General features: G+C 43.3%; 1 protein-coding gene across 1 annotated transcript in view; it reads left to right on the top strand.

Annotated features, from left to right (window-relative positions):
* Positions 1–22,329, top strand: part of znf516 (zinc finger protein 516) — a 110,111-nt gene that overhangs the window by 54,898 nt on the left and 32,884 nt on the right. Inside the window, exon 3 of the mRNA XM_078397685.1 lies at positions 6,215–7,792. Within this exon, the coding sequence (XP_078253811.1) occupies positions 6,215–7,792 (1,578 nt within the window). The remainder of the gene's footprint in view (positions 1–6,214; positions 7,793–22,329) is intronic.

Genomic DNA, 22,329 nt, shown 5'->3' with positions numbered 1-22,329 from the left:
CCTGTTGATCATCACTCAACTCTTCCCAGGATCAACCTGCTCCAGAAACCCTCACTCGTGCCAGTGTTACCACCAGAATTGACTCGCCCACTACACTTCTTGCTGGTCTATCTCGTTCTACTCCCCATGAATCTGATTCACCCTAATCATCTGGGTGGCACAGTAGCTCAGCCAGTAGGGCTGTTGTCTCCTAGCACCCGAGACCAGGGTACAATCCCGATCGCTATTTATGTGGAGTTTGCACGTTCTCCTTGGGATCACGTGGGTTTCGTCCGGGTGTTCCAGTTTCCTCTTACACCCCAGACATACGAGTTGGCAGGCTAATTGGCCGCTGTGAATTTTCCCCAGTGTGCAGGTGAGCGTTAGAATCTGAGGGAGTTGATGAGAAGAATAAAGCGATGCATGTTGGATTAGTTCAAATGGTGCGGCACGGTGGCGCAGCAGTAGAGTTTCTGCCTTACAGCCCTTGCAGCGTTGGAGACCTGGGTTCAATCTTGACGGCTGCTGGCTGTACGGAGTTTGTACGTTCTCCCTGTGACCGCGTGGGTTTTCTCTGAGATCTTCGGTTTCCCCCCTCACTCCAAAGACGTACAGGTTTGTAGGTAAAGTGGCTTGGTAAATGTAAAACAACATTGTCCCTAGTGTATGTAGGATGGTGTTAATGTGCGGGGATCGCTGGTCGGCGTGGACCCGGTGGGTCGAAGGGCCCATTTCTGCGCTGTATCTCTAAACTAAACGAAACTAAACTAAATGAAAAATGGATGGTTGATGGTCAGTGTGCACTCAGTGTGCCAAGGGCCTGTTTCTGTGCTGAATCTCTCTATACCAAAACCATGTTGCAACATCACTTCCGAACCTGTTAACACACAAAGGCTTTTTATGAAGCATTTTAAAGTTTCATCCTTGTTTTCAGTTCGCTGCAATTCCAATGCAACCGCTTTTCATCTCTGCTTGTCTCCAATTCTGACCTCCTGATCATCTCAACTTTGGATTGCTCCACCTCTGGCAGTTATACCTGCATCTGACAAGGCAACAAACCCCGACATTTCCTCCCCAAAACAACTCCACCTCTCTATAACACAGAAGGAGACCATTTGGCCCATTGCTTCCGTCAGAGCAATCACATCAGTGCTACAACCTCTTTCATTGCCCTCATTCTCTGCTGCTCCTCCATCAGCTCTGTACACTGATGAGTTATTTACAGGAGCAATTAACCTACAGGCATGTCATTGGACTGTGAGAGGAAACATAACACAATTGAGAAACCCAAGCGGTCAATGGGTGAATGCACAAACTCCATAGATAGCATAAGGTCAGGATTGTACCCAGGTCCCTCTCAGTAACTGCTGTTCTACCTTAAAAAAAGACACAAAGTGCAGGTGTGCTGGAGCGGGTCAGGCAGCATCTCTGGAGAACATAGATGATTCGGGTCGGGACCATCCTTCAGGCTGTTCTACCTTATCACTTGCTTATCCCCTTCCTTTGAGTAACTCTGTAAATCGTCCCTGATTGGTTACAGAGTCAGAAAGTTATATAATACGAAAACAATCACTTCGTTCCAATTCGTCCATGACCCAGAAATGTACCTGAGCTGATCCCATTTGCCTGCATTTGGCTCACATCTCTCTAATTTTTTCCAATCCAACGACATGCCTAAATGTCCTTAGATGTTGTAATTGTGCCTATCCTACTTCCTCTGGTAGCTCATTCCATATACCTATCATCCTCAGTGTGAAAAGCATGTCCAAGATCCCCGTTAAATCTCTCTCATCTCACTTTAAACATATGCTTACTAGGTTTAAACCCCTCTACCCTGAGAAGAAGACCTTCCACCTTCTCCATGTCCCTCGTGATTTTATAATCCTCTGTAAAATCACTCATCTGCTTCCTTTGTTCTGGAGAAACCAGTCCAATCTATCCTATCTCTCCTCTTAACCCCAGACCCGGCAACATAATTGTGAATCTCTTCTGTGCCTTCTCTAGCTTAATCACATCCTTCAGGCTTATGAGTATCCATCTTACTATCTTCTTACATGGTTGATGTTGTCCAATAACACTTACTTGAAGCACCTTTTCATTTGTTGAATGTTCTCCTGTATTGATTTCTGGATTGGGATGGTTAATTTCCTACCACTGTTTGTGATGAATGCTCTTCACAGATCAAATGCAACCAATGCTGTTTTCAGTTCGAAGCTGCATTTCAAGCAGATTGTACTCTTTGTACAACAGTAGGACTCGTAAAAGACCTTTAAAAGCCTATGAGGCAGTATGCGTCCTGAGAGACTTAAAGGCATTGGATAAATTCTTTTTTTTCAGTGTTGAATCTATCAACACTTTATTACCATGAGAACATTAAAGGCTAGGGTACTTTGAGCAGACAATAAAACTCCACAAATATTGCTTACAATTAGATAAGTGATTAATCAAGTCAGAATTTATAGCAGATACTGGAGAAAATAACAAGGTTTCTGAAGTGTTGTGTGAGTGTAGATACATCATCTGCCATTGGGCCCATTGAGCTCATGCTGGCTGTTGAGCCCACTGTTCCACCACTTGCCCGCAGGTTCTGGGGTCCGAGGGGAATCCAAAATTGAGTCTTAACCTAGGAGCCATAAATATAGGGTGGTCTCTGATACTTCTAATTGGGAATTCAGGAGGAGGTTCATTACCCTGAGAGTGGTGGTCATTACATCATGGTGCATACGGCAATAAACTAATCTGATCCCGAATCCCACCAGGAACAGTTGCGACGATGGGAGAAAGGACAAGACGAATGTGTAGCTGGGGTTCCATGAAACATCATGGGCAGTAGTTTGAATGGTGCATAAACAGCAGTAATGTCGTGGGGTTCAATAACAGCACCCATGTATTCGTCCTTTTCCCTGAAATTAGTTACTTCATCATTTGCACCTGTGTGTTTAATGATTTGCATTGATTCCATAAACGTATTTACTTTAGATTTTTAGACATTAGAGATACAGCGTGGAACCAGGACCTTCGGCCCACCGAGTCCGCACCGACCAGTGATCACCCTAGCCTTTAATGTTCTCATGGTAATAACATTAGCACCATATCCTACACACTAGGGACAATTTAGTGAAGCCCATTAACCTACAAACCTGTACTTCTTTAGATTGTGAGAGGAAACTGGAGCACCCGGAGTAAACCCATGCAGTCCGAACGAGAACAGCTCTGTATAGACAGTTCCCATAGTCAGTATCGAACCTGGGTGCATCTGCCTCTCTCTCTCTCTCTCTTGTTTTAAGACCTTCCTTAATGCTCCCCTCTTTGAGAAGGTCACCAATTTTAATATGTCATCATATTGACAGCGAGCCTTAGGACATCTCATCATATTTAAGATGACATTGAAATATTTACTCAATGGATGAGTGTAGCATGTTGTTGATTTCCAGAGTTGAAAGCTAATTATGAAGCTTCCATTTCCTATTTGTTGCAGTTCACATGAAACCAGACTAATACTAACAGGAGGAGGCTATCCAGTCCCTCAATCATCTGCTGACATTCAGTTGATCATTAGTAACCTCTGCTTTAATTCCACTTTTTAATATATTTTCCATGTTCCATACCTCTTAATTACTTTAACCACAATTGATCAATATCTGTCTAGATATTTTCCAACTCCAGAAAATTTTACAAGGACAATTTCAGCTTTGCGTCATCCTTAGTTTTATTGCAGGCATTTTTGAAGTTGCTAACGGCTACCGATGGTTACTTTTGAACATCAAAAACATTGTCATTGACAGATCAGGATGAAGCATGGAATGGCATACAACATAGAACAGTACAGTGCAGGAACGGGCCATTCGGCCCACAAAGTTTGTGCTGAGCATGATGTCTAGTTAAACTGATCTCATCTGCCCGTACATGATCCATATCCCTGTAATTCTTGCACTTCCATGTGTCGATTTAAAAGCCTCTTAAACACAACTATCGTATCTGCCTCTACCACCTCCCTAGGCAATGCGTTCCAGGCCCCCACCACTCTTTGTGCAAACAAACATGCCCCACACATCAACCTTTCCCTCTCTCACCTTGTGGCTATGCCCTCTAGTGTTGCACATTTCCACCCTGGGAAAAAGGTTCTGACTGTCTACCCTATCTGTGCCTATAATAGTTTTATATAGTTCTATCAAGTCTCCCCTCAACCTCCGCCATTCCAGAGAAGACAATCCAAATCTACCCAAATTATCCCTGTATCTGAAACTCTCTAATCCAGGCAGCATTCTGCTAACATTTTACATAATCTATTCTTTGTACATCATCAAGCGATGATGCCTGGTCTGGTCTGAGGAGAGAGATTGTGAAAGGCGCGTGCATTAGAAGGAAGTGTCATTCTTCAAGTATTGTATTCCGCTTTTAACCTGACAAACCATAATCTCCGCATGGAGGCTGAGAGCATTTTATTTTTCATTTATATATCAATATATTTATACATTATCATTTATATTGCTAAATTAGCATAATTTAACAAGCAGGTGCTTCACAGGGGCGATAACGTAAGAATGTTGGGGCAGGTGCTGAAAAGTTTGGTAAAAGTGGCAACTTCTTGGGAGTGTCTATGGAGGCGAGGGATGGGGAGAAAGAGAGAGAGAAAGAACGATTGGGAAGTGGTAAGGTTTAGGGATGGGTCAGAGGTGTCAGGGGTTATGGGGAGAAGGCAGGAGAAAGGGGTTAGGAGGGAGAGATAGAATAGATCAGCCATGATTGAATGGCAGAGAAGACTTGATGGGCCAAATAGCCTAATTCTACTATCCTTTATGACCTTATGAGGTGTAGGACCTTCAGCAATGGATGCATGTGGAATGATTAAATTCAAAATTGGGCAAAAATCTGAAAGAACTACTGGACTGGAGAGGAATTTTCAACTCCGCATGACTAATGTTCCAATGGGAATCATCTCCCGGCTCAAGGCTGCTGCAGTCTCTGCTGCTCTCTAGTGAAGGAGGAAGGGTGATTGGAACTGGCCAGATCTGCAGCTGAAACCTGGGGCTTGGATGTGGTTCCACCTAGTGGCATCTCGTTGATTTGCAGGCTAAGAGATTCAGCGAGGTCATTTAGAAAGAGCAAATTACAGAAATAGTAATGAAAAATAGAAATAGGAATAATGTATGCAATCAGTGTGAATTATCGATAGATCTTAAATCACATTGAAAGGAAGGCTGTTTTATCCAGATGCCCCTTTCAACCACTTTTAATTGGAATCGTTGTACACTGTGGGGAAGAGCTCTCAGAAGTTGTGTGGTGAATCCCATTCCAGAGACTGGAGCAAGTAATTCAGACTGACTTTCTAGTGCTCAGCAGTGCTGAGGGAATGCTGCACTGTTGGAGCAGCTAACTTTGGGTGAGAGCGAGTTAAGGTGAAAGTTATTCAAAGAGCAGGGATTTCTTGAATTAACATCATTAAAAAAGACTGTTTATTGCCCAGGGAGTTATGCTGAGCACAATCTGGCTGCCCTGTTATAACGGTCACTGCATATCAGTAGGGTCTAGGTATTAGAAGAGCCTGAGGAGCCGGGTGTAGTTGTAGGTCATAGCATCGTAGAGTCTTACATACAGCACGGAAACAGGCCCGTCGGCCCAACTCGCCCATGCCAAACAAAATGCCCATCTAAGCTTGTCCCATCGGCCATATTTGGCCCACATTCCTCTGAATCTTTCCAATGTGTTTTTTTGCAGCTTGGCTTCCTGGTATTCAGGAAACCTTAGGAAAGTTACCTCACAGGAACGGACCATTAGTTCCATCCTATCTGTGCTGGAATGAAAAAGAGCTCCTCAGACCAATCCTCCCTTCCAGCACTGTTGTCCATTGCCTTACAGGTACATACATGTCCAAGTGCTACTCCAAAGTGATGAGGGTGTCTGCCACTACGGACATCTCAGGCAGTGAATTCCAGACACCCACCGCCCCCAGGGTGAAATATTTTTCCTCCTCTAATCGACCCTTTACATCTATAACCCCTGCTTTTTTTATCCTGCATCTAAGGAAAATAAGTCCTTTCAATTTAGTCATCTTTTACATCCTAATTCAGTAACCCCTCCGTGTGGGTTAGAAATATTTCCTCCCTCTACAAATGCTGCCCGACCCGCTGAGTGTTTCCAGTATTTTCTGATTGTTTCGATTTTCCAGCCTGTTAATTTTTTTGATGTTATTATATTGAAAAACAGCTGTCCTTTTTGTTTTATCTTCCACTAGAAAAGCCCCACATTTTTTTCCCTGGCACAGCGACCGAGTCATCTCCACTTCAATGCCACAGGGACAACCACCATACATCTCCTCAGAATGGAATCAAAGAAGACCTTCCAAATCCCGCCAACAGGAATCACGTCTCTTTCCCTCACGTGGCTGGCGTCTTCCCTTCCGATAGGGATGCTGCTTGCTGTTTGGATGCAAAGGGATTCCCTGAAGATTCTGAATGCTATGGTTCAACCTCTGAAGAAGGTGCACTGTTGGAGCAACCTAAATGTGAGCTTATTGGAGTCACGGGAGATGACATTCATTCTAGCTCGGCATCAGGATGCCAGAACAGTGCAAGTGATCAGACCATGTCAAGGTATGCAGAGTCACCTGAGTTTGAGAGATCAAATGGCCACATGTTAAGACCAGAAAGGCCTTCACAATGTGTAAGGAGAGGCCACATCACTAACTCAAATCAAAATGGAGCCCATGATGAGTTTCCTTTGGATTTGACCTCAGCATTGTTGACTGACATTCCTTGTGCAGATAATTTTGCTCCGAAGGGCAGACTTACCTCATCACTGCCGAACACCACGATCATCCATTTTTGCCAGTTCTGCAGTCACACAACCCTTTACCCCGAAGTTCTCTTGATGCACCAACGTGTCAACCACAAGATGAATCTCCACATCGTCCCTCCTGAACATCTTTCAGGATATGGGTCAAAAGCCAAGGTTCATCATGTAGTTGGGGTCAGTGGTGTTCGACGCACTGGCCCTCCTCCCATGCTGAATGGCAAAGAGAGTTCTCCTGTGGCCTTTTCTAGACCAGCTCACACCCGCCCTCCCTCTCTGAGCCAAACAGTAATGCTGAAGTCCGCTCCTTCATGCTCAGAGACCTCTGGCAAGACATTTGATTCACCCCAGAGCAAATCTTCCACCCAATCTACAGGCAGAACATCCGGGGACCCAGTTCAAGATCCTCACCGGCATCAGAGAGCAAGGAACAACCACGAACTATGTGGATTTACATCAAGATCGAAAGTGAGACCAAATATCAGTTTACAGCAGAAACAAGTTGGTAACTTTGAAAATAGCTTTTTTAGTTCACCTGCATTTCTGGGATTTGGCATGCCAGTTGGGAGAGTAGCGGAAAGCCAAGATATTCTGAAAGAGGCTGGGGGATTTCTGCAGTTCGATGACCAGTGCCATCCATACCTGCCAAAGGTTCAAGGTGGTCGAGGCATAAAGGACCAAGCCTCGCCCAAGGGTGACCAACATACTCTGCATAAAACCTCCGCGCTGCATCAGCAGGAGTGTATCAGCAAGTCAGTGGGTACGAGCAAGCTGGGCTGGCTGGGGAGCCCCGCACAAAATGGGTGGACAGGTGTGCCTTGGCCACATTGCTCTGGCCCAGCAAAGGTCTCCACACTTGAACACACTGTCGAACGGGGGTCGCCCCCAGGAGCAGGAGATTTGACCAAACACATGGATCCCTTTCACATGCTCACGCCCTACACATCCCGAGACCTGTCTGCCTTGTTACCCAGCTGGAGAGGAGGTACTCATCACTTTGTGTGTCCCACAGACAAAGGAGGTTAGTTTTTTAGTTTTTCAGTTTTTATGGAACTCGAGAATAAGCCAGCAAGCATTATGTTTTCAGACAAATGAAATTTCCTACACATGATATACCAAATCACGACAGACATAGATAAAGTGAATGAGGGCATAGGCTTCAGGTGAGAGAGAGAGATGTAAGAGGGACCTCAGGGGCAACATTTTCACGAGGAGGGTACTCTGTATCTAAAAAACCTGACAGAGGGCGGCATGGTGCGTGGCGGTAAAGTTGCTGCCTTACTGCACCAGAGACCCAGGTTCGATCCTGACTACGGGTGCTGTCTGTACAGAGTTTGTACGTTCTCCCCTTGACCGTGTGGATTTTCCCCGGGTGCTCTGGTTTCCTCTCACACTCCAAAGACATATAGCTTTGTAGGTTAATTTGCTACAGTAAAAAATGTAAATTTTCGTTAGTGTGTAGGAAAGTGCTAGGGTCCAGGGATCGCTGGTCGACACGTATTCATTGGGCTGAAGGGCCTGTTTCCGCGCTAAAAATCTAAACTCTAAACTAAACTAAAAAGAGGAATCTATACACGCGGATACAATTATGGCTTTCAAAAGACATTTGGATAGTTATATGGATAGGAAAGGTTCATTGGGCTATGGACCGAATGAAGGCAATTGGGACTAGTCCAGAATGCCAAATTGGTTGGTATGGACGAGGTGTGCCGAAGAAACTGTTTCCGTGATGTACCACTCCATGACATTGACACACTGTCTCCACAGTCAAAATTGGATCGATAGCAAACACAAGGAGGAGGATGAGTCTCAATAATGGTATCACTGCTCCTGGCCACCAGAGGTTTATTTGACATTGATTGTTATTGAATTAGTACTGACAATGTCCAAGATTATTAAGGATAAAAAGCTTTCAACAATAACATTGAAATCAATAAAGATTTGGGTGTAGGAAGCTGGGTCTAAGTGGATCTAATGTCACAGTTGTACTGAGAGCGGCCAGTATTTTCTTACACTCACAGCACGAATGATCAAAATTTATTTTTTTACGATAATCCTTATTTTCCTCATTCCTCTGGAGATTCGTGTATTCGTGTATTACTGTTTATATTCACATTTAGGATATTAAACTATGGTATGACATGGGGGATGGAGAGTCTTGCATCCTTACCCCTTTACCAATCCTGTTACTCTGTAAATAGGCAGTTAACATATAATGTCAGGTCTGTGATAAAACATTTAGTATTTCTTCTGTGTTTCCTGTTTCTATGCAAAGATAGTCCTGGAGAATGTTTGTGTATATAGCTCAGGGAAAGGCAGAGCTACGTTTTTATAAGCATCTTAATTCTCATGCCTGCATAAGACAGTTGCTAGCTATCTCAATTTTATGTCGTCTAGTTTTCAACCTGCTCTCAATTACCTCCTTAGAATGGAAACGTTTAAGGGGAGATTTAATTGAGGTGGTCGAGAACATGGAGGGCTTTGAAAAATAGGGTGGACAGTTGTTCAATAAATGGAGAATCAGTAACCAGAGATTTAATGTGATTGGAAACAGATGGGTGAATAGATTCAACAGGAGATTTTGGCTAAATCAGGGACAAAGGAGCAATAACTAAAAGCTGTGAAATATTGAGCAGCTCTTTGACGTGAAACATTTATTCAGTTTCTCTTTCTGCAGAAACTGTTTGACCTGCTGAGTGTTTCCAGCATTTTCTGCTTTGGTTTCAGATTTCCAGCATCTGCAGGGTTTTATTGAACAAGGGTCCTGTCCCGAAATGTCACCTGTCCATGTTCTCCAGGGGATGCTGCCTGACCCGCTGAATTACTCCATCCCGTCAAATCCATTTGTAAAATTATAGAGCTCTGGAAGTGCTAACTCTCTTACTCTGTTGTGAGGTTTGCACACTCTCCCTGTCACCATGTGGGTTACATGCTGCCCCTGTGACTGAGTGGGATTCCCTTGGTCTTCCAGTTTCCTCCCACATCGCAAAGATGTCCTGGTTAGTGGATTTAAATGGCAACTGTGAATCGTTCCTGGTGTGGAAGTGAGGGGTTGAACCTCAGGGATAGTTGATGGAAATGGTGAAAAGGATGAATGTAAAAACGGATGAGTGAAAGTTGTCATGGACTTAGTCGGCCAAAGGGATTGTTTCAATACTGCATTGATTCTATGATTAATAGAGACTTAACCTACTCATAGTCTTCTTGTATTAATGACCCAGGAAATAGTTTGGTGGATCGTTGTTGCAGTCCCCTTCAAGCAAATACATCTTTAGTTAGGAAGGAGAGCAAAACTATACACATGGTAGACACAAAATGCTGGAGTAACTCAGCGGGTCAGGCAGCATCTTGGGAGAGAAAGAATGGGTGACGTTTTGGGTCGAGACCCTTCTTCAGTCTGAAGAAGGATCTCGATCTGAAACGTCACCCATTCCTACTCTCCTGAGATGCTGCCTGACCCGCAGAGTTACTCCAGCATTTTGTGTCTACCTTCGATTTAAACCAGCATCTGCAGTTTTTTTCCTTCCAAAACTGTACACAATGCTCCAGAGATAGACACAAAATGCTGGAGTAACTCAGGATGTCAGGCAGCAGGCCACTTCAGCATTTTGTATCTATCTTTGGTTTAAACCAGCATCTGCAATTTGGTTTTATTACACAATGCTCCAGTTTGGTCCCACCAATGGCCTGAGTGATACCCAATTGAATCCCGCCCTTCTGCTCACAACATTTTCATCAATTTACAACATGCTTTTGTTATGTCCCACTTCAAGTTAAAAAAGTGAACATGAAAAAGATACACAGAATATATATATATATTTTATTTCCTTTCTATAAACAAAATTGCTGGAAATATGAAATGATGAAATATGAAATTATCATACACTAGAGCCATGATCAGCTGCTTTTGATTCTGTTGGCTTTACCAAGTCACACCAGATGGCGCAGGAGGATAATCTCAAACTGGTTTTACAGTCTGGTTCATTCAATAGCCAAGCCTAACAACACCAACCACATCAACACTGAGTCTACAAGGCTGGTTAGAGGCTGGGTACGCAGAGATACAGATGCTGGAATTACGAGTAAAAATTAAACAGCTGGAGAAACTCAACAGACCAGGCAGCATCTGTGGAGGGGAATGGGCAGACACGTTTTAGGTCAGGTCCCTTCAGACTGATGGAGGAGAGGGGTGATAGCTGGTAGAAGAAGGTGAGTGGAAGAGGTGGAGCAAGTGTTGGCAAGTGATAGTTAGATGTAGGTAAGAAAGGGCTGATTGGTAAATGAGTCAGATGTGCAAGAGAAGGGTGAAGATAGTCACAAAGGCAACTATCTCCATCCTTCCCCCCCCCCCCCCCCCCCCCCCCATCTGACTCATGGAATGCTTTTCACTTTCCATGATCACCTTAATCATTCACTCGCTCTATCAACAAGCAGTGGGGACTCGCCCAGGCAATTCCAACAACACTCCCCACCAAGCCTGCAACCTCTGTCACTACTAAGGACAAGGGCAGCAAGCACAGGGGGACACCATCACCTGCAGGTTCTGCTCCTAGTCTCACGTCATCCTTGATGCAAGAATCTATTTCCATTTCTTCATGATGGTAAATAAACCTATTCTGTAATCCTTCCACCAGTTCTTTTAAATCAATTGATCTTTTGTCAAGGTAACTTCTGCTGATTAGCAGGATCCGTGGTGGCCACGGTGGTGCAGCGGTAGAGTTGCTGCGTCACAGCGCTTGCAGCGCCAGAGACCTGGGTTCGATCCCAACTACGGGTGCTGTCTGGACAGTTTGTACATTCTCCCTGTGATCGCTTGGGTTTTCTCCGAGATCTTCGGTTTCTTCACACACTCCAAAGATATACAGGTTTATAGGTGCCTGTGCAAATTGTCCCGAGTGTGAAGGATAATGCTTGTGTATGTGTATCGCCGGTCTGCCGGCGGTGGACTCGGTGAGCTGAAGGGCCTGTTTCCATGCTGTATCTCTAAATTAAACTAAACACTGGCTACTTGAAATATGTCAACCTTTCTCAAAGGAAATGTATTGGGTCATTACCTTGCTCTTACCACTGAGTCAGCAGAATAGGGGTTGATGTCCCTGGAACAGAAAACATTATGCACAACTTAGACTAGAGATATGGGCATGATGCTTTAGTTTAGTTTAGTTTAGTTTAGTTTAGTTTTAGAGATACATAGAAACATAGAAAATAGGTGCAGGAGTAGGCCATTCGGTCCTTTGAGCCTGCACCGCCATTCAATATGGTCATGGCTGATCATCCAAGTCAGTATCCCGTACCTGCCTTCTCTCCATAACCCCCTGATACTCCTGCACCTTTATCCACAAGGGCCACATCTAACTCCCTCTTAAATATAGCCAATGAACTGGCAGAGAACTGGCAGAGAACTACCTTCTGTGGCAGAGAATTCCACAGATTCACCACTCTCTGTGTGAAAAAAAACTTTCACATCTCGGTCCTAAAAGACTTCCCCCTTATCCTTAAACTGTGACCCCTTGTTCTGGACTTCCCCAACATCGGGAACAATCTTCCTGCATCTAGCCTGTCCAACCCCTTAAGAATTTTGCAAGTTTCTATAAGATCCCCCCTCAATCTTCTAAATTCCAGCGAGTACAAGCCGAGTCTATCCAGTCTTTCTTCATATGAAAGTCCTGCCATCCCAGGAATCAATCTGGTGAACCTTCTCTGTACTCCCTCTATGGCAAGAATGTCTTTCCTCAGATTAGGAGACCAAAACTGCACGCAATACTCCTGGTGTGGTCTCACCAATGCCCTGTACAACTGCAGCAGAACCTCCCTGCTCCTATATTCAAAACCCCTCGCTATGAATGCCAACATACCATTCGCTTTCTTCACTGCCTGCTGCACCTGCATGCCTACTTTCAATGACTGGTGTACCATGACACCCAGGTCTCGTTGCATCTCCCCTTCTCCTAATCGGCCACCATTCAGATAATACAGCACGGAAACAGGCCCAAAATGCTGGAGTAACTCAGCGGGTCAGGCAGCATCTCGGGAGAGAAGGAATGGGCGACGTTTCGGGTCGAGACCCTTCTTCAGACTGAGATGGAATGTAGCACAGGAAGAATAGTGGGAGAACTGGGAAGGAAGAAGGGATAGAGAAGGAAAGCAGGGACTATAGTCTCGACAGGGCTGAACTGGCTATTATTGATGCAGTTTCAAATGAAGCATTAACCCAATGGGAGTAAGTGTTTGTGGCTGTTTGTAAAGACCGCTGTTCAACTATCTCCAAACTTGTTCAGGATTGAATTTTGACACCGTGGGGCCCATGTGAGGCATTGAATGTTTTTGTAAAGTTACGCTGGAGTTGGTGCGTCAAAGGGCACATCGTTAATCCAGCATGAGTCCTGTGTGTGCTCGCACTGATAGAGGTGGCGCTGATGTACTGTGGCACCAGTTATCCAAGGGAGCATGGGGAGCAGTCTCACACACAACACAGTAGACATATTAATCATGGAATCTTTTCTCCCAACATTTTCTATCCTCCGTGAGCGCCAGTTTTAACACACAACATGAAGGGTGTATCTACAGGGAGGGTGGCATGTGTTCACCCAACCCAGTCACCTGACAACACACACAAGGTCCCACCAAGGTAGAGATTATTCTGCCCCATTTACTTTTTGTTGTGGTTTTCTGACATTTCCCTCCCAACCATCCCCACCTGTCTTGTGCACCTCACGTTAAAAAAAATACCCTGCCTGTAATTGACAGACTATGTGATAAGTCTTCTGGGGTCTATAATACGAATTAAATTCTGTAGTTAAAAAACTCCACATGAGCCTTAAGCAAGTGTCATTGTTTCTCGGGGTATAAAGTAACCTTTTACATATTTATCAGATGTCATTGTCAAAGTTCAAATTGGACATGTAAATGAATTCATTTGCCACCAGCACTATGAAAATGAAGCACAGATAACATCCATTTTAACATGCATCAGCATTCTGACGAAGATCGGCCTTGTTCAGTGATACAGCTATTAGAGATCTCTCTGACTCGTGATCACCAACCATTTTTATTCAACTATATTAAACTTGCGAGAGTTATGTTTGCCTTTGCAATTGCTTCTTTGTTTAAAAAAAACATTTATTGCTTCCCAGTTCTGAGGAGAATGTGATTGTTTATGGCCCACCTGTCTGCTTGTATCTCTCTTTGCTTTCTGATACTGGCGTACACCACAGCTTGGAGTATTATGTGCAGTTCTGGTCACTACACTCTTGGAAGGACACCACAGCATTTTGTAATCTCAAATTATGGATAAATACCTTTGTGAATTAACTTCTAATTTCTTTCACATCACCATTATGTTTCTATTTTTTTAAATCAGCACCCTTGTGATTTAGAATAATAACTAAGTTGAAAACCTGGTGTTGAGCAAAATATTGCTGCACAGTCGGAGGCGTTGACTTTCACGGGTGAAGTTAAGCGGAGGTGGATGTTAAATCTCCCGCGGTTACTATTTTGATGAAGAACAAGGGGGTTCTCCCTGGTGATGTATTGCTCACCAGCATCTAAAAGCAGATAATCTGCCAACTTGCATTATCCACTCTGTGAGAACTTACTGGGTGCAAATTTGCTGCCAAGTTTCCAGCATTGCAACAGTTTCTCTATTTTAAAAGCACTATTCCATAGGCTGCAACTGGGAAGCCTAAGGTTATGAAAGGTGCAAAAGAAATTTTAATTAAATCCATTATTTTCAGTTAAAATGTGTACTCCCTCCAGTCCAGACTTCTTCCTTTTATCTAAAGTTGTAATTAAGCCTGTCTCTAGTTCCACAGAACCAGGAAAATATCATGTTTATTAGTGAAATAACAAAACTGCAGGCAAAGTTTTGTCAAAATAACATAGCAAAATAAAAAACACCACTTTAAACAATGGTATACTTTATGCAAAGAAGCAATGAAAGTGTTATTAAGCTTCCTGCTCGATTACAATATATCTATGCTAAAAATGCACTTCTCCAAGGAAGTTGATCTGCAATGATTAACCTACAAGGCACCTGTGAAACCCAAATCGTGATCGATGTTGGAACTCAGTTCAAGAACAACTTTAATCCATGGAAGTATCTGGAGACAGGTGACAGAGGTGTGATACAATAGGCCATAACTGGAGGACTGTGTGTAGTTCTGGTCACTGCACCCTTGGAAGGGCAGAGTTGCACTAGAGAGGATGCAGAGGAGATTCACCAGTAGTTGCCTAGAATGGAACATTTCACTTAGGAGGAGAGACTAAATAGTCTGGATTTGTTTTCCTTGAATTGGACAAGGTTTTTGGGATCAAACTGGGATCTACAAAATCAGAGACACGGTAAATAATACAAAACTTGCCCCCATTACTGAAGTGTCAAAAACTAAGGGATACAGGTTCAAGCTGAGGCAGAAGAGGTTTGGAAGTGATCTGAAGATGACTAAAATCTGGAACACACTGCCTGAGTGAATATGGAACCAGGTATCCTTACAACATTTAAACAGTATCTAGATGAGCACTTGAATTACCAAGGTATAGAAGGTTAAAAAAAAAACTGGTTAATGGAATTAAATGGGCCTGATAAATAGAGTAGTCTAATAAAAATAAAGTAAGTACATTGAGTTATCTTGTTCGTTGAGAAGGTGAGCCATCAACAGCTGAAACTTTGAATTTGTTGTTATACATTTCAACAAATGTACTATCCATGCATTTATTTGATCAGACCAGCGCTGTTGTGTAAAGTTTAGCTGGCAAAGCTTTGGAGCTTTGGAACATGAGAAATAGGAGCAGAAGTTGGCTTTCATGTCTTTCAAGCTTGTTCCACCATTCACCAAGGTCATGGTTAAGGGTGCTTTTCTGGGTACATTTTGGCCAGTTCCATGATTTGTTTGCAGATTGGCACTGTTACTAAACACAGCAACAAAGACGGTGAACCCCATTTTCTTTTAAGCAGAAGTTTCTCCTGAATTCCTGAGAGAATGTATTAGTGACAATCATATATTTGTGAGTGCTGGTTCTGTCCATCCCTTGAGTAGAAGTGTCTTTTCTACCACTATCTTTTCAAACCTTTTCACGAGCATAAAGTACCATCGGGTCCCTCTTCAGTGTTCACTTTCTCAAGAAATGAGCTTGTCGTTCCTGATGGTTAGACGATCATTTGATGGTGATGCAGCTGTTTAATTACTGGACTAACATTCAGAGACCTGAGTTCAAATCCCAGTGTAGAAACCGTAGAATGTAATTGAATTATGTTTAGTTCATAATCTAAAATTTAATTAAAAAGAGATAGTCTTTGTAGTAAAGATGAACACAAACTGCTGTTTTATAAACCCAACTGGTTAGTTAACATCCTAACTTCTTCCTTCATAGAGCATGGAAACAGGTTCTTCGGCCAACTCATCCATGCTGACATAGCCACCTATCTACGCTAATCACATTTGCCTGCATTTGGCCCATATCCCTTTATACCATTCCTAACCTTGTACCTCTCCAAACCACTTTTAAACTTTGTAATTGTACCCTCCCCTACCAGCTTCTCTGCCAGCTCGGTTTACATACCCACCGTCCTCTGTGTGAAAAAGCAGCCCCTCAGATCCCCTTTAAATCTTTCCTTTCTCACCTTAAAACCATGCCCTCTGGTTTTAGGCTCCCCCACCGTCGGAAAATTAATATGTCTATCACCCCTATCTTGGCTCCACATAACGTTATAAGGTCATCCCTCAGCCTCCATAGCTCCAGAGATAACACTCCCAGCCTAAAACCTCTCCATATAACTCAAACTGTCCAGTACAGGCAACATTCCTGTGAATCTTTCCTGCACCGTCGAGATTAACAACATCCTTGCTCTGGTGTGGCACAGACCAGATGGGTAAATAGTCTCTTTCAATTTGTAAAGAGACATGAGTAAGTTAAGAAATGAGTTCTGCCTGTTTATTCTGGACCTGATCATGTGTAATGACTTCTGTAATTGCAGAGGAGCATCTGAGTACCAAGAATGATGGTGCAGCTAATAAGAGCACAATAGGACTGGGAAACATTGGAATTCATGTTTAGTGGGATAGAACGGAAATTAGAGAAGATTGCTGGAAAATCATTCCCCCAGTCAATACCCCTGAACATCCTTGAACATGCTTTACAATGGATACATGATACAGCAATAGGACAGGCAATCCTTCTGGTCATGGCGGTGCCTATCTTGCATTGCAGCGCACCATTTCTCAGAGCGGTCCAATCCCTCTGATTCCTTATAACCTAATTCTGTCTTGCATGCTCTATAACCCCCCCCCCACCCCCCTTATTCTTTTCCCAGCCACCTACTTAAGGGGTAATTTACATCACCAATTAACCTAACAACCAGCACATCTCTAGAATGAAAGAGTAAACCAAAGCACTACAGGAAAACCCAGGTGGTCACATCGAGAATGTACGAACATCACGCAGGCAGCACTGGAGGTCAGGATTGGACCTACGTCACTAAGGTTGTGATAGATGTACAACCTGCAGTGTCCTATACTGCCAACCTCAAAATCATTCCAATGAATGGATTATCTTGTAACACACAAGGGTTTGGAAATCTTGAACCTTTTTCCACAACCTCCTATAAGTGGTTTTTAACAGTGTGGTTTAATCATAGTGTCATATAGCATGGAACAGGCCCTTCGGCCCACTGCTTCCGTGCCAATCATCAAGCACCCATTTATGCTAATCTTACATTAATTTCATATTATTCTTCCCACATTCCCATTAATTCTTCCCAGATTCTACCACTCAACCTAGATACCTGGAGAAACCTATCTATCAACCAACATATCATTGATGTGTGGAGGTAAACTGGAGCACCCAGAGGAAACTCATGCAGTAGCAAGGAGAACAGGCACACTCCACACAGACAGCACCCAAGGCCAGGATCGAACCCTGGTCGCTGGAGCTGTGAGGTAGTGCTCCTACTAGCTGTCCCATTCTGCCACCTCAAATCAAATATGCCAAAACTGATTGATAGATTGCAGTTAAGTGTTTAGGTATGTGGATGGAATCAGGATGTATATCAGCTATTTGATGGGAGGACAGCCTCAAAGAGTGGAATTATCTACTCCTATATCATCCTGTCTTGATAGCCATTATAAGCCTGCAATGATTGCACAGACCTTGTAATACTTTGGTCAAAGTGAAAGGTTCCATCCAAACATGTTAGCATTAGCTATTTATGCTTTGGATATTTTAATATTCAGCAAATGCTGTTCTTAGTTAGAGACGGTCATTAAGAATCATGTCTGATAGTTAAGCCTGCAGTGGAATCATCTTGTGAAGAAGACATCCGTCTATGATAGAAGGCAGTCAGATAAGTAAGTGCATCATTATAAGTGTGAATGATGCATGGGTAAGCCAGAGTGATGGAAAATGTCAGAGACCAAATGCAAGCACTGGGCACTCTGACTTGAATGTTTATAATTAATGTTGTCACTGATTGCTTTCTTCAGCATAAATGTTCAAATTAAAAAGGGCAGTGGCTCCAGGCAGCTATTAGCACACTCTCTGACTCTAAGTGTTGTATTAAATTGCTATTTTCTGGCCACAAGCTAACCATCTTAGTAGCTGGTATCTTTTGTGATTGCAAAGTTAAATTGCCATAATAGCTTCAAAAAAAAATCAGATTTTTATTCACAGTTGGTAACATACTTGCTTACTGCAGCTTTAGAAACTGACTTCCAGGAGCCCCATGATAGAATTAGAAAGGATGTAAAGGAGAGAAGCAGGTTGGTTGGGCCAACAAATGCATGTTGGCATTTTTAAAAAAACACAAAGTGCTGGACGAACTCAGAGGGTAAGGCAGCATCTGCGGAGGGAATAGACGAGCAAGGCTTTGGGTCGGGACCCTTCTTCAGAATGATCGACAGTTTTCTACTAGTATTATGCTCCACAGAAGCAACATTAAATCCTATGTCATCTCATCCTGTCAGGATACCTCCTTCCCCCCCTCACCCCCATCCAAGTAATTCACCTCAACTGTTAGTTTTGTGTAGAGATAAGGTGCGGAAACAGGCTCCTCGGCCCACCAAGTCCGCGCCGACCAGTGATCCCCATACACGAACACTATACTACCCAATTACCAAAGCCAATTAACCTACAAATCTGTACATCTTTGGAATGTGGGGGGAAACTGGTGCACCCGGAGAAAACCCACATGGTCACGGGGAGAATGTACAAACTCTATACAGGATCGAGCCCAGATCTCTGGCGCTGTAAGGCAGCAGCTCTGACGTTGCGCCACTGTCACCCTTTGCTTCACTGTGCTGACCTACATACAGTACGAAGTTCTTTGTTTTGATAAAGGGGTCTTTGACCCGAAAAGTTAACTTGTTCTCTCACCACAACTCGCTGAGTATTTCCAGTGCTTTCTGTTTTAATTTCCAGAAGTAGAAGCAGTTTTATGATTTTAAATCCATGTTCTGAAATTGGCTTCTGCACAGGTCACCCACAAACCTTGCTTCTTAAAATTGGCATGAGCCTTTTCTAAACAGATTAAGTTACATTGAACATAAACAACACAACGACTCAAATTCCATGAAGACACAAAATGCCTGAGTAACTCAGCGGATCAGGCAGCATCACAGGAAAAAAGGAATAGGTGACATTTCAGGTCTGGAACCTTCTTCAGGGCTCCTATCCATTATCTTCAGAGATGCTGCCTGACCCGCTGAGTTGCTCCAGCAGTTTGTGTCTATCCTTGGTATAAAACAGTATCCAATGTCCTTTTTTTATTTCATTTTATTCCAGGTAGTCTAGTTTCTGATGAGAGAGGGAATTGAACCCACAACTGATTGGCGTACACTAAGCTGAGAGTTGCTCATAAAGATGGGACACGCTGTCCTTAAATGAGGAATCGGCCATCCTGTTCAGTATTAATCTGTGAACTTTCTATCCCGTATAATTTTACTGACACCAGCACCCAACTGAAAGAGATACGGTCCCAGGGAGGTTCCAAACTGTACATTTTCATAACAATATTTGTCCCGTAGTTATTATAGAATCATACAGGTACGAAAAAGGTACTTTAACTCGCTGAATCTACATCAACTATCAAACTCCCATGACACTAATCCCGTTTTATTCTTCCCACATCCCCCAGATTTTACCACTTGCCTTCACAGGAGGGGCGATTTATAGGGGCCAATTAATCTACCAATCTAAATTTCTTTGGGATGCTGGGACAACCGGAACACCCGGATGAAACTCACGCGTTCACAGGGAGAAGATGCAAACTCCATACTGACAGCGCCTGAAGTCGGGATTGAACATGAGCAACTAACATTGTGAGGTAGCAGCTTTACCAGCTGCGCCACTGTGCTGCCAGCAGTCCATGATTCTGTGGGTAGCGGCAGATTGCAGTTGCAGCTTAAAACTAACTAGTTTTCTCTCTTTTGCAGATATGACTAACGGTCTCAGATCTGAAACACTAACCCTATTTGGCTTCCCAAAATATATTATCTTACATTTGTCAGGATTAAATTCTATCTGTCAACACTCTGCCAAACTCTCCATCTGAATTACATCCTGCTGCAGCCTTGGGCACTTGTCCTCGCTATACACAACACCACCAACTTACCTGTCCCCCGCAGACTTACCTAATCATACTTCTCACATTCACATCCAAGTCGCTAACAGCAAGGGTCCCACACCAGACCCTGCAATAACCCATTGGCTAAAGACACAGACAATTAGAAAAGCATCCTTCTGCCAACACCCTCTGCTTCTTAACACCAAGTTGATTTTGGATCCAATTAACCAGCTTCTTTTGGTCTATGTGCTTTAACATTCCTGGCCAAGCCTGCCATGTGGAACCTTGTCAAAGTGAATGCAGGTCACATTCTGCATTTTGTGGGTTTTCCCTGAGACGTTCGGTTTCCTCCCACACTCCAAAGGCGTACAGGTTTGTAGGTTAATTGGGTTGGTATACAATGGAAATTTGTCCCTAGAGTCTGTAGGGTAGCGTTAATGTGCGGGGATCGTTGGTCGGCGCAGACTCGGTGGAACAAAGGGCCTGTTTCCACGCTGTATCTCTAAACTAAACCAAATGCCTTACTAAAATCCATATAGATGACAGTTTACAGCCCTGTTTTTTTATTTAAGGCCTTAAAAACGACGATTAATAAAAATTGTAGGGGATATAAAACTCAGGCCAAATATTTATTGACTAAAAGAAAATGACCAGGGTAGTGAGAAGTTCTCTTGTATCTATACTGGTAATATTGTAAATAGTAATGAGAAAATGGCAAGCATGTTGAATAATTGTTTTCTATCAGCATATACAGTAGGCAAAGAGAATAGTATGTTAGACATCCCAAGGAAACCTATAACATACACAAAAAGCTGGAGTAACTCAGCGGGACAGGCCGCATCTCTGGAGTGAAGGAATGGGTGACGAGGCCCTTCTTCAGACTGGTTAGGGATAAGGGAAACAAGAGATATGGTGATGTGGAGAGATAAAGAACAATGAATGAAAGATATGCAAAAAAAGTAACGGTGATAAAGGAAACAGGCCATTGTAAGCTGTTTGTAGGGTGAAAATGAGAAGCTAGTGTGACTTGGCTGGGGGAGGATTGGAGTTAGAGGGAATGAGAAAAATCAATATTCATACCACTGGGCTGTAAGCTGCCCAAGCGAAATATGAGATGCCGTTCCTCCAGTTTGCGTTTAGTATTGTTTAGTTTAGAGACACAGTGCGGAAACAGGCCCTTCAGTCCACAGAGACCGCACCGACAAGCGATCCCTGCACACTAACACTATTCTACATACACTAGGGACAATTTACACTTACACCAAGCCAATTAACCTACAAACCTGTCATTGGAGTGTAGTAGGAAACCGAAGATCTCAGAGAAATCCCATGCAGGTCACGGGGAGAATGCACAAACTCCGTACAGACAGCACCTGTATTCAGGATTGAACCCGGGTCTCTGGCCTGTAAGGCAACAACTTTACTGCTGCGCCACCGTGTTGCCCGTATTTCACATGTCCTTAATGAACCCCAATAGTTCAGAAAAACCTTTTCATAAACTGATGCTGATCTGCTCAATCAAATTATTACTTTCTAAGTGTCTCGATGTCTCACATACTTTGTCCAAAAGAAAAATTTCAATCCTGTCATGATATATTATTGTCAAGCAAAGGTATTAAAGGGTATAGGGAATAAGAGAGTAAATGAAGGTCTTTTATGGATCTGCTGCTGTCTTGCTGAATGGTGGAACTGTCTCTTCCCGTCCCTGTGCTCCGAAGCAAATTTTTCATAGAATGTATTGATTAAGTTGTCCATTAGTGCCAAAAACACAAAAGGATTAAGATGTATCTTAATTAGAGTCATAGAGTCATACAGCACAGAAACAAGCCCTTCAGCCCAACTCATCCATGCCAACCAAGATTCTCCATTTAAGCTAGTCCCATTTGCCTGCATTTGGCCCATATCCCTCTAAATCCTTTCTATCCATGTGTCTGTCCAGGTGCCTTTTAAATGGTGTTATAGTAACCACCTCAACTACAGTAGACAATAGACAATAGATGCAG

The sequence above is a fragment of the Rhinoraja longicauda genome, chromosome 4 (genome assembly GCF_053455715.1).
Source record: "Rhinoraja longicauda isolate Sanriku21f chromosome 4, sRhiLon1.1, whole genome shotgun sequence".
Taxonomy (NCBI): domain Eukaryota; kingdom Metazoa; phylum Chordata; class Chondrichthyes; order Rajiformes; family Arhynchobatidae; genus Rhinoraja; species Rhinoraja longicauda.
The sequence above is the reverse complement of the archived record's forward strand: the minus strand, read 5'-3'. Positions and strand labels throughout refer to the sequence as shown.